Source organism: Lytechinus variegatus, chromosome 9, assembly GCF_018143015.1.
Source record: "Lytechinus variegatus isolate NC3 chromosome 9, Lvar_3.0, whole genome shotgun sequence".
Taxonomy (NCBI): Eukaryota; Metazoa; Echinodermata; class Echinoidea; order Temnopleuroida; family Toxopneustidae; genus Lytechinus; species Lytechinus variegatus.
In genome coordinates this window covers 11,879,581-11,893,563 of record NC_054748.1, presented here as the reverse complement: position 1 = coordinate 11,893,563, position 13,983 = coordinate 11,879,581, and the positions used below count along the sequence as shown (strand labels likewise).

The window sequence follows — 13,983 nt, the reverse complement described above, 5'->3', positions numbered from 1 at the left end:
AGAAAGCAATAGAGATGTTCAAGAAAGCCTTTGCCCAAGTTCTTACCAAGGTCATTATGCATACAAAAAACACATGTCAACTCAATGGCCTTACAATGAACCCTGATCGTTAATAAACCAAGCATACATAATGCATCTACATGTCAATGCTGCCTCAAAGCAATTAATAGGAGCAGTCTCATAGCAAATTACATGGAAGACAGTTTACCAGACAGTGGTTTCAATACATGTACACTGTAACAATTGTTTCTTTTAAAATGACAGCCTAAAATCTGATGAGTAAAATAAAATACAAATGAATCCAAATAATAAAATCAAGCATTTCCCCTGACATCAACTTATATACATTGGCTTGATGTAAAATAAAATCTATAAGCCATACAGAAATTTCCAACTTACTTACATTTCATCTGAATAAGAGCAGAAGACATCCAGAAAGAAATGGCAAAACTAGCAAAGAAGTCATGGTTTGGTGTCCAAATACTCCTCAACACAACCAACACATCTGTGGATGGTTAGCACTTAGCAGCAGTACAAAAGCTCACTGCTTTACACGTACCAGCACATGGCTGCTGTGCGGATAGCTCGGCAGTGGGACGCCCAGAGCTCTACACACACACAGCACACATGCCCTCTACTGTGAAGCATTGTGGCGGGAAACGTTTGAATGAGAATGAATGAGCTGGAGCTCTTGAGCAAAGAATGGTCAATGCAGAACCTAACGGAATGCAGAACAAAGACTGTGTTCAACAGGTATGCTACACAGGACAAAGACCCCTCCAAGACTAATCTCTATTTCCTGTGAATGCCATTGATCAGAAGTTAGACCCAAATCCCAGGTGGTTTACCCATTTGGTGACCTTTGACCCCAGGGTCAAAGCCAACAAACCAAAAGACTGGTTCCTCATTTATTCACCAACACAGGCCTATCGCTTTATAATTGATTGTAAATGTACTGTATTGTAGACCTCAATAAAATTCAAAGACTGATATCACGATACTATGGCTAATACAGATGCACATGTATGTAGACCTATAGAGGGACTTCTGGTAGTTCCTTCGTGGACATGGCATTAAAAAAGCCTACAATAAACTACAAAGCAAGGCCATTCTAAATTACATGTATCATAAAATAAAATATTGTCTCACTGAAATAATAGATTGATAATGATATTCATACCGTACCCTGAACTAAAAGCTATATTTCGTAACTAAAAAAAAAAATTAGTGATTCTGAAAATAATGGGGGGGGGTACTGAAGTCCTTGTAAAATTGCAGCCCCCCCCCAAATAAAATAAACAGAAAGGCCTGCCAATATAATATATATATATATATATAAAATTCACCATAGCTGGCTTTATTAACCCCAGAAACAATTTTTCAGTTTACATGTACATGTGACTATTTTTTTACATTCACTTTTATGTCGATCAATTAATCTGTTTCTCAAGGTGACTTAGACAATTAGTTTAATTTCTTCCTATTGACAGCTACCAGCATAAACCCAAATACCATACATTCATTGCATATTTACTGCCCATTATAGTAATAAAGGATGACTAACTTCAAATGCACACATAATTCAATAACAAATATTGATAGTTTTTATAAAGCAAATACCATAAATAGTTCACGGGGGGGGGGGGGGGGAAGGTTTAAAGTATGCTACATATAGTGATGCTGAAAAGAAACATTGGGGGAGTAGCATTACATCATCACTCGCCCAATTTAAATCTTTTGTGGGTGATTTTTAGATCTGAAATGATTTATCTTTTCACCCCCTCCTCTAAAAAAAATAAATATGAATAAACATACATGTAGAATAAGCTGGACTCAAGCATACATATGCTGACTTACAAATCTAGTGGATTACTTTTAGTGTACATGTACAGGCAATGTTTTCCCAACCATACATGTACAATGCATACATCAAGTCCTACATTTTTTTCCCCACAGGATGGGTTTCATATCAATGTAAAGAGCTTCCAGCAGGTTGTAACAATTCCAAGCAGACTTTTTGACATTTCAGAGACCTGAACATTTCCTTACGGAAACTCGGGAGGAAGCAACCTATCCGCTCAGAAGAAAATATTCTCATTGTTCATTTCACTTGAAACAATAACCAACAAAAAATAAATTACAGTGGTCTGTCCTGAACAATCAGAATGGGAGGAAAATTTTGCAATAGTACATTAAGCACAGGTCATGGTTTAAAATGACACTTAAATCTGCATGTACATTATTTATTCCACATGTTGAACTACATGTAAGTATCAAAACGTTGGTAATATTTTTTAATGCTTTATTCCCAACGGAAAGAAAATGCCAAAATAAATGGGTGAGTAAATCAACAGACAAAATTAATAAAATAAGCAAATATATTAGTTATAAAACGACACAGAAATGAAAAGTAATATACAATGAGAAATTTTATAAGGCCATATAAAGCAAACTTATACATGTCTATCGTGATTACATGTAACTTTTCAAACCAAAATGATAAGTTGCTAACACCAATGCTGTGTTAAGACTTGCATCTTAACGACAAAACTTAAAGAAACAAAATAAATTCTGATTATCAATCTTCTTTCTTCCTATGACTTTTCCATCAGTAAAGGCAAGATTAAAATTCAATTTGAAATTGTAACCGACTTAAAAAACAAACAGACACAGAGACAAAAAGAGCTCATGGAAGATTTAGAAGTACACACCTTACTGTGAAGCTGGTCTCCTCAGCCATTAGGATCAGGGACAGAAGTTCTTAAAGATTCACTAGATGGTACACCACGCTGAACAGGTACAATACAAGACCAAGGATTGAAGAAGAATCCGAAGCTTCCGACAGGGAACGGTTCCTTCCGAAGTGGCAAACTGCACGGAACTGATAACCAACGCCCAAATGTTCTCCTTATTTAACCAAGCCAGGGCCAAGCATGGAGGAAAGAGAGAGTCTGTGAATCAGTCCTGTGATTCACACCAAGAGATCTAGGCTCATTGGTTCCCAAACCCCTTTTAAAAGCCACCTGTGGCACAGGAAGTACCAACTTCCCTAACTTTATCGACCAATCAGAAGCAGCCTTAGTCACTGGGTGAGCCTGAAAAGGAGGCATTTGGTGGGAGGGGTAGGGACAAGAGGAGGGGGATGTTGATAATCAATGGACCTAGGAATATGACAAAGGTCATCCTAAACAGCCAAGAGAATAATAAAGCATGAAAATGAGATGCATCCTACGACTATAGATGTTTTTCATATTGCACATAGTGAGAACATGTCACTGTCTGTCAGAATGCTATTGTGTACACGTTGATGCACATTGGACAAGTTACATTAAGATGACCAAAGGCTGATTCACTAAGGCTATTGGTCAACGTTTGTGTGAATTTAAAAATTGGAATGTTCTCAATCTTGTGCTCATTTTGCTAAATGGGCCACAAATTAACCTCAAGTTTTACAGTGTGCTTTTTACGAAGTGAGACTGAATTTGTTATTTGACAAGGTAAAACTCTGCACTCAAATAATAATGTAGTTTTAATCTATCAAAATGATCAATATCTAATAAATCTTCGACTGATGGGAGTGAATAAAGAATCTATTAAAACCCAAGAACACTTTATCCAGATTCATAAACCAAGGCACAACTTTTTTTCATCTTTATGGTGTATTGGTGTCATGACATACATGTATATGACACAAGTACATGTACATGTACACACACATACAGACTTGATATCTCTATCTTGGCAAAACTGAAGTTGACTCAAACTCCAAACAAAAAGTTTAGAAACTTGACAATAAAGATGTCATCAAAATTGAAGGTCAAAATCAAAGACAATTAAAATATTTTAAATTTTTCACTAAACAGTTTAACATGGGCAAATATGCAAATGAGGGAATAAATGTCGCACACTATTTCATTCACACTTTTCATTTGTAGGACGCTAAATACAGATGAAGCGCTCAGTTGTCTAAAAAGTAGTCTTAATGAATTCAAAACAAAACGCATCTATAGATGTGCACCTCCATATAAACCAACCTACAACTGATATGTAATGTACATGTACATGTAGACATAAACAAGATTGCCGCTTAGGCGAGCACATAATAAGCCCGTCTGTAACACGGAAATTAGAGTTATTGGTCAAGCAAGAAAAGTGGAAGGTGGCCATTTCACCTTTGAGCTTCTGACCTCAAAATCAATAGAATTGCTAAGATTCATGCTACAGTGTAGTATCATACACACCAAATTATGTGCCTACAGCTACAGTACATGTAGGTTAAGTTAAAATGAAGTTATCGTATTTACAAGGAAAAGTTAATGGAAAAAAAAAAGAAAAAAAGATATCTCAAAAGTAAGGTCATCTCGTCCTAAAATACATGTACATGTTTTATTTCAATTTGGAATGATGTATTTCTTACCATCATAAAAGACCACAAATAGCAGGGGGACATTTGATATTGTGTCCCCCTATTTTGAGTAGGGAGGACACGTCCCCCCATGGGATCTCCGCCCATGGTCTTTAGCAAGGTCTTAAATTTATCAAGATACTTGCTACTTACTATTTAGCTTTCAATATACAAAAAATATTTTAGCTAAAACTTTGGAGAGTTTTTTTTCATCAGTCCCTCACATTTATAATTTCATGGAGCTCAAATAATTGCTCTCCTAGAGCTCAATTTATGCTAAATTGTAGATTTTCTTAAAATTGTAAATGCAAAGCTGTGTATCGATTAATTAATCTGTGGTGAAACTCAACCTGGGTCATTCCGTTTACAAAACATTGCGCTCTTAAAAAAAAAAAATTTTAACAAAAGATTGCTGAAATTTTGCATTTTACAATCGTTGAATCCATGAAATGGTCATCTATTTTCCGTGATTCCTTGAAATTATTTTGATTTGGTTGGAGGCTGGGAATATTCACCTCTTTCTTGACTCTGATTTGTGGTGTTAAAGATAAATTCCAGTTTTGGTAACGATCTCAAAATGACTTTTTACAGAATCTAATATAATGACCACCCAAGTGTCTGTTTGTATGAAAAAAAAATATGTGCCAAAGGATTCTGGGAGAAATTGTGTAATTGCTGAGAAATAAGCAAAATAAGCGCGGATTCGGTCACTTCCGTCGGGTCTTTATTCCAGCAATAATAATACACTGTCCCACGTGTGCCTATCTGTGTTGGTGATCTTCAGTGTGAACGTTTTTCAGCGGAGATTGGCAAGACTTCACAAAGTTCAGTTTATGTAAATGTACCAGATCTAGATCTTCGATGATATTCTGACAATTAAGCCTGGTTTTACACACTTTCTCATGAAATCAGCGTTTACTGCAACTACTGGAATTTCTCTTTAAACTCAGTAAATATTGTGGTCCCACATGTGGATTTCCATGGTGTTGCAACAGTAACTGAAAACGATCGTTGATCATTATTGATCGTATTACATCAACACCATGAAAATCTACATATGGGACTGCAGTGTTTACCGTGTTTAGCTCCATGGGTTGGAGTCGGTAAAGAGGTGAATGTTCATTTTTTAGGTGGTTTCCAACTAGATCGAAGTGGTTTCAAAGAGTTGTATAGGATGGAAGCCTATTTCATGAATGTGAAGATGTAAAATGTGAGGTTTCAGCAACTTTTGGTGAAGGTTTTTTTTTTTAAATAAGGAGCATGATATTTTGATATCATTTTTTTAAAGGAGCACCGGCGTGATCATGCTCCTCAAAAGTGAAGGTCAGCAACATCAGTGCTCTTTACATGAACCATGCTGTGCACAAGTAAAGGACAATACATCAAGTATGTTCTATTGCATTATCAACTCACTATTTCTTTTGTTACATTTTGAAAACATGTGATCCTTTTATGAAGCAAAACTTCAAAATGTAACAAAAATATAGTGAGTGTAATGCAATACGACATATTTGATGTAATGCTGTACTTGAAAACAAATACTCTATGGGCAAGATATATTCAGGGCATTCTATTTCAATATACAATTACATGCAAATATATTTAAAAAAATAATAATTTCTGGTACAATACATACATTTCACCATTAAAAACACAGTATTTTATTAGGCTAATTACTGATCTGGATTGGAGGGGCAATTTGGAGGGAATATCCCCTTGGAGATATACAGGTAAAATAAGCAAATTTTAAGCTCGTAATTGACTAAAATATTTACATATTTCAATTTTCAGTCATAAACATGAATAGGTTGGTACATGCATACCAATTCATAGGGCAAAAAATAGATCTAAAAATCTTTATCAACACTGTACATGGGAGGGAAATGAAACAATTAAGACAAGGGATTGTTTTTTGTTTCAGACCCCCACATGTCCAAGTGTAGATTAAGGGTGAAAAGGACATTTCCAATCAAAGTGTATTAACCTACTAGACTTCCCAAAGCCATTATCAATTACATATTCACATCCTCTGTCTTATTAGTGCTAATAGGAGAATTGTACTTGACAAAGTCACTAGGGTATGAGTTATGCAAGGGACTGTTTCATCAAGCATCTTGTTATTTTCATGGGTAAATTTGTCCTGAGCCAATCAGATGCAAGGATTTCATTTAATAGTCTGTAAAACGCAATTTGTTTCATGAAATGCCCCCCCCCAAAAAAAACCCACAGTACAGTAACTCATCTTTGTGTACTTTAAACACAGACAATTTTACATACATGTATGCACAGAATTATCGATTCTTTTTTTCCCCTCAAAACAAACTTTAAATATTTTCTTCTTAAACCTGTAAATGTATTTACTGATGAATCCTGTTTAATCCTTTCACTTAAAATACACAATACACAAGGGAAAGTGCAAATATGTTTTTCAATGGAATTGAAAGTGAACGTGTTTTATTGAAATTTCAAGCACATAAACAACAAAGGTTCACATACCATGAAATCTAAAATCCTGAAACACTCAAACAATGAAAAGGGGGAAACAATATTTTCCCTTCATAATTTGGACGATATAAGGACTGATTGCTAATAACAAATTGCTGATTACTAATGGCATGTTGTAAAAAGAACAGAATGACAAACCTTCTTCCTTTAATTGCTGGGCTTCTTCTTCTTTCTTCAATCTTTCTTTCTCAGCTTTGCTAAGTTTCCCTTTACCCTTTCCCTTAGCGGGTGACTTTGGCTTTGGAGGCTGGTGGGAGAGAGGAAAAAAATACATTCCTTTAGTTTAATAAAATAATTTGTATACTTATTTAATTTACTCAATAATGTACCACCTTGACTCAATTCAAATTTATTGACAATGACATTAACACTTTTCAAATGAATGGTTTAACAACAATAGGAAATATGGAAAGTAATTTTTTTTATTGCCGTTTCAGTTACGAGAGCTTCAAGAGATGCTCCGGGCTGAAAACATTTCTATCTAAATAAATGGAGTTCACATAACAAAATGCTGAAAATTTGATTAAATTCGGATAATTGAATTTTAAAGATTTGCATTATTCCGGTGAAACAGTTCTAGGGATGTTGTCATGAATATTCATTAGGTGGGCTGATGTCACATCCCACTTGCTCTTTTGTATTTTATTATATGAAATAAGGTTTATTCAAAAATTTTCTACCAAGAACTAGAACATTGGATTAACAACTGATTAAAGTGCATTCTCAAGTATATTCGTGTTAAACAATGGAACGATTACAGTTTTCAAATAAAAGTTTAAAACTCATTGCAATGTACATCACATATGGTCCAATGGTCTGTCTGGTATTAAAGCAAAGTGCATGTATATGTATGTACAGTATATTAAACAGACTGACAGTACATGGACAAGAGTATGAACTTCATTCATGGTAAAGTCATCGTTTCCAGACCGACGATGCGGCCTGCCATCTCAAATTTGACCGTCATGTCTGGATGGGTTTTGGCGTACAAGGTCATTTGGTTGGGGTATAGGGTAGAGAATTGACAGATGATAACTTGGAATCCCATGCAATTAATGTACACTCTGCGGACATGGAATCTAGCAACGCTATCCATTAATCACAGACTGTTGTACATGTACCATCACAACAATGTGTGTTCATTGGGGAAGCAAAAATTACTTCTTTTTTTTACTAACTACATGTACATCAAGCTCTACTTTATATATTTCTTTCCCCTTTTTAGCACATCCAATGTTTGAGAGCTGGTTATAATAGAAAAGAAAAATTGTTCACCTAAAAGAACAAACAGACTACAGTACATGGATGTCAACAAAACGATAATCTATGACAGTACAATTGATGCCATTGTATTAATATGTGAAAGCTGTGAATGTACATGAAACAGGCATTTGGTTAGTACTGCACAACTACATCATTTGGACAGTGTATTCAATGAATACTATGTTACAGACCACATTTTCTATACAATGTCGATGACATGTGTTAACCCATATGGATACAAAGCCAGGCATAAAGGGCATTTCCTTCTATACACAAAGATGAGGATAGCCAGGGCTAACTCCTTCCTGCCTTTGGTGCCCAGTGAGGAAACGTTCAGTTTAGTCATTATCATTTGCTATTGTATACTTGAATCCATAAATCATACATGTACATTCACACTATGAGTGCAGTGTAAGGAATAGAATAACTCTGACCTGTACCACCCTGAATAATATACACTATATGTGGGCTCATATAAACTTGGTGTACATTATAGCACTTAAAATGTATTGAAAGCACTTGCAAATGGGAATATATTGAGTGGATGGCAATTCATGGGTTGTACTGTAAAGACAAGTAATCATGCACTTGTATTTCATACATCACACATGCCAACATTTCATGAACGCACATCAGCAGTGATAAAGGCAAATGAAACACTTGGTACATCAAAACATGTTATTTTTTTTAAATTTACAATCATCTTTCAGGATTAAATGAATAACCTTCAAACTTAATGAGGCATTTCATTAAAATAATTACTGTAGAAAAAAAGGATGAGAACATTTCACCAATTTCATGTCGATCACAGGTACGGAGGGGCTTAACCAGAAAATGACACTCCTCATCTTGATTATAAGCTTCTCTGAATCTCACGACTGCTGTTGTGAATTTATAAATGTCAGACTTCTCCATAAATGCTCAGATAGGAAATTTGACACTCAATGATACTATCATTATTCATTTTATTAATTTGAGTTTAAAACCACAAGCAAATTGTGATAAAGTGAAAAATTTTGCCAAACAGAAATGTCATTTTCCCCATAATGCAGCTACAAAATTCAACAAATACAATTTCAATAGAGCTGTTCTCATTAAATAATCCTCTAGATCTTATAAAATGAGACTTGAGAAATGTTCTTTTCCTTTGCATGACAAATAAAACATAACACAAGGAACCATTTCAAATCTGGTAAGAAAATCAATATAAGAGAATGAAGAATACATGCATTTTGGTATTTGTTTTTCCTACATAATGATCTTTACGCTTTTTACCACAAATTACAGTTAGGCCTACATTATAGACAATATGTTCAAATATTGTCATAGCTTTGATCATCTTAAAATACCATCTGTACTTATTTTTTTTTTTTTTGGGGGGGGGGGTTAATTATTCACAACTAGAATTGATCTCCAATGTTTTATTAATTGATCATCCAAGTTTTAGCCAAATCAGTCTCCATAACAGCTCTATTTCAGCTTCCATTTCACTGACACATTATTATTATGTCAGTAAAACTTTCGCTGATACCCCCCCCCAAAAAAAAATCAAGTTTGCCTTTATAGTCAGACTCCGAAATTTTGGACATCAGGATCAATGCCAAAATAGAGCAGTATTTTATGCTCAATTTCATTGAAAAAAAATATCCCGTAGATCTTAAATTGATAATTTTTAAACGGACATTTAGGAAATCTGGGCAAAAATTGAGCTATAAACTATAGATCTAGATTTAAGTTTGCTAAACAAGGTCAATTATCTTTAAATAAATCTCAGTTGCAAAAACAGGCATTTAACATTAAGCCTGGCTTACATGTAGGGCATCTATAATTCTAACACTGATTTTGACCCCATTGCACTACCGAAAAGGGCCAAATTTAAAATCAATGCACGTCGACTATAATCTGTTAGATCTAACGTGTCATCTAGTCAGATCTCACAACCAATCACTTGCTCACTACAACCATCCTGCCTGTGGGGAATCTACAGCTATGGTATCCCAGTGAAGACACAATAAACACTTTAAAAATCATTAAAATATAACTTTTGTGACCAAAAATACCATTTCCATATAGATCTAGGCCCTAATTGCAATTAATTTTTCATTTTCATAGTAACTTGGGAATTATTTTTGTATTCACCAGAAACGCTTGAATTTTGGGCATATTTTTGTGTACGACCTATATTGGTGGAAATATGGCAATTTCCAATCTCTATTTTTAATTTTTAAAAAAATTAAAATAAACAAATTTACTTATAAAGAGCCAATATATATGATTAGCTGTAAATAATGGAATCCGACACTGTCAGATTTGTCGGACATTGGCATTGCCAACCTTATTTTGCCACACATGGCGTACTGCAGAACTTGGTTGTTCATTGAATGGGTGCAACCAATGAATCAGGAATTTACCCCTAATTATATGACACCACATGATGTAATCTAACCTACATGTAGGCCAAGTACGTAGAAATCAAGTTCAAGTAGTACCGGTACATGTATCAGGATTCAGGGTGCCATCAGACACCCAGTCCCAGATTCACACCACAATTTCTTACATGTAGCCTCTCATTCACACTCGCACACAACTTCCAACTCTCCCGGCCCCGGCGCCTCAATACGGTGGCCGCCGGTGCACTCACGCAAGCCCGCCAAAATTATACCGTAGACCACGCAAACCGGCACTTTCTAAAATTTCTAGATTTCAATATCAGATAACTCGAAGTCGAACTTGTTTTAGCGACATGAGCTGAAAATGACCATGTATTTTGTCACTTTCATCGCAAACACACAGCACATATCTTAGGGACAAAGGAAATAACACTGAAGTTGCTATCTGGGTCGGTTTTTATTGAATTCTAGGGACATTTTGACAGTGTAATTGACAACAGAATAGTCGCGGAGCAACCCAACATGTGTACACAATACATGCTGCTACCGGTACGCTTGAAAGCGCCACGCCAACACAACTTGCCAAAAATTATCACATAAATTGAGCTGGATGTTGGCCCAGAAACAGGCAACATGATAATAGCTGAAAGAGCGGATGACATCCTTAGCTAACAGTGAAAGAAAATTAATACATTTTAACCCCACAATGAGTCAGCTTCATACGAAATTATCGAATTTCTTCCGCCGGTTACTCACCATGGTGCCTCTGTTTGTTCTCAGCGAAAGATGGCAACGCAAAATTGCCATTATGTGCGCATGCGCAATTGATCGAGGAGCAGGTCAAATTTTTTGCATAGCCCGCGCTGTATTTTGCATTCATCGATCGCCTGATCGAATGCGTCGACACAAAGGGGTAATTTTACGCATGTTAACTTTTCTTTGGCAGTTCAAAAAATGGAAGATTAAACAAAATTCTTCTCATACTTTGAATAACTCATTTATCTATTCATTTAACTTATTCCACTAAACCGAAGAATCGTATTGAAAATGTTCCGTTACAGTGATTGTCGAGAAATCCGACACGCGTTTGGTCGCGTGCCACTCCGATATTCCTATTGTGAACGACATTTTTTTTTTCTTTTGAAGCATGTAAATATCCAGGGGCGGAACCAGCCTTCGCCAATAGGGGGGGGGGATTTTTTACCAGCCATATTTTCCCCGATCGGCCACTCAAACATGATCTTTGTTTGTTTGTTTGTTTGAAGGGGCTGGTCCTATAATAGTTACTTAACTTTATTCTTATCAATCAACATAAATATAACATAATTATAATATCATGCAACTAAATAATTACTATACAAACGCAAAGCGCGAGCAGAAATTTTTTTATACACGTTTTGAAATGATCGAAAAGGTAGGCCTACCTACTGCTATATTCCCTACATTTCAACAACTACTATTTATACAATCCTAACAAGTCAACCATAAGGTCATAAAAGTTATAACAAAGTTACAAATAATCAATTTTGTGTAAAGGATTTTTGATTTATAATTTTATAACCTATCTATAATTCTATAACCTATAGAATGGAAATTCTAAGCACTTTTTGTAACTTAAACAGAATAGGTAAATAACTAAACAAAACGAGCGGGAAATTTCGAGATTTAGACCTAGAAACGAGACACGCGATCTATTCACGTTTTGTAAATCATGAAAAGGATGAGTAATTGGGGATCTTCCTTATACATTAATAATGCGAGCGCAAAGCGCGAGCAGAAAATTTTTATATGCGTTTTGAAAAGGTAGGCCCTATACGCCGGGACTGCTTGCACTGTACTTAGCCATAGAGACGTAAATATTTCAACAATCAAATAATGCGAACGCGAAGCGCGAGCTAAATTTTTTTGACATTTCTACGTAAAGAATGGAAAGTTTTAATCAATATATGTAATCGTGAACAGGATAGCTATATAACTAAACAATTAATGTGAAGCGCGAGCGGAAAAAAATCGAGATTTAGACCTAAAAAACGGGACACTCTATTCATGTTTTGTAAATCATGAACAGGATGAGTAATAGGGGATCTTCCTACATTAATAATGCGAGCACAAAGCGCGAGCAGATGCGCGCTCATTTCAGATTTGATCCTATAGAATCGAAAAGCATTTAAAAAACATCTTTTATCATGACAAGTGGAATGCCTCTGCGCGGCCGTCTCACCTGCATCACGCGAATCAACATAGCAGCAGTGCTGACTTTGAAAACTACTATAACTCACACAAGATGTTCAGTGATAGTTGGTTACTCTTATTTCCACGTTTTATGAATTAGACCAATACACTTACAGAGATAGGATGGTAATTCAACAAATACCCCCACTGATGCGGCCAAAGTTCATTGATCTCACACGACCTTTGACCTTGATCATGTGACCTGAAACTTGCACAGGATATTCAGTGATACTTGATTACTCTTATGTCCAAGTTTCAAAAGTCAGATCAATAAACTTGCAAAGTTATGATGGTATTTCAACAGATACCCCATTATGGCCAAAGTTCATTGACCTTTGACCATGGTCATGTGACCTAAAATGCGCACAGGATGTTCAGTGATACTTGATTACTCTTATGTCCAAGTTTTATGAACTAGACCAACATACTTTCAAAGTTATGATGGTAATTCAACAAATACCCCCAATTCAGCCAAAGTTCATTGACCCTAAATAACTTTTGACCTTGATCATGTGACCTGAAACTTGCACAGGATGTTTAGTGATACTTGATTACTATTATGTCCAAGTTTCATGAATGAGATCAAAAAACTTTTAAAGTTTTGATTGTAATTCAACAGATACCCCCAAATCGGCCAAAGTTCATTAACCCTAAATGACCTTTGACCTTGGTCATGTGTCGTGAAACTCATGCAGGATGTTTGGTGATACTTGATTAACCTTATGTCCAAGTTTCATGAACTAGGCCCATAAACTTTCTAAGTTATGATGTCATTTCAAAAACTTAACCCAGGTTAAGATTTGATGTTGACGCCGCCGCCATCGCCGCCGCCGTCGGAAAAGCGGCGCCTATAGTCTCACTCTGCTATGCAGGTGAGACAAATCAAAGCGAGCGCAAAGCGCGATCTTAAATTTTTGATAAACTGTCATGAAAAGGGGATTTTAAGTAGTTTGTTGTGTAATCAATATTGACACATACTTAACTCGCCAATCAAAATGCGAGCATGGCAGCGAGAGCTGATACGTCTTTTTGACAATCAGGTCTGAAAATTGATATTTTGAAAACTTTATGGAATACACGAAAATAACAAATACCTGATAAATCAAAATTTGTGAGCACGCGATGCGCGAGCAGAAAATGTTAATATTCTGACCATAAAACTGACAAAGAGCACTTTATAAAAATCAA

At 35.6% G+C, this 13,983-nt stretch overlaps 1 protein-coding gene across 2 annotated transcripts in view; it reads right to left on the bottom strand.

Moving 5' to 3' along the window:
• Positions 1-11,420, bottom strand: part of LOC121422099 (dynein intermediate chain CFAP94, axonemal-like) — a 32,111-nt gene extending 20,691 nt beyond the window's left edge. The window contains exons 1-2 of one of the 2 annotated variants that reach the window (XM_041616914.1): positions 11,320-11,420; positions 7,049-7,157 (exon numbers count right to left, since the gene is read on the bottom strand). In XM_041616914.1, coding sequence (XP_041472848.1) covers positions 7,049-7,157; positions 11,320-11,370 — 160 coding nt within the window. In that variant the 5' untranslated portion in view covers positions 11,371-11,420. The remainder of the gene's footprint in view (positions 1-7,048; positions 7,158-11,319) is intronic. The other variant, XM_041616915.1, reaches the window with a different exon arrangement.
• Between the last annotated feature and the right edge of the window lie 2,563 nt (positions 11,421-13,983).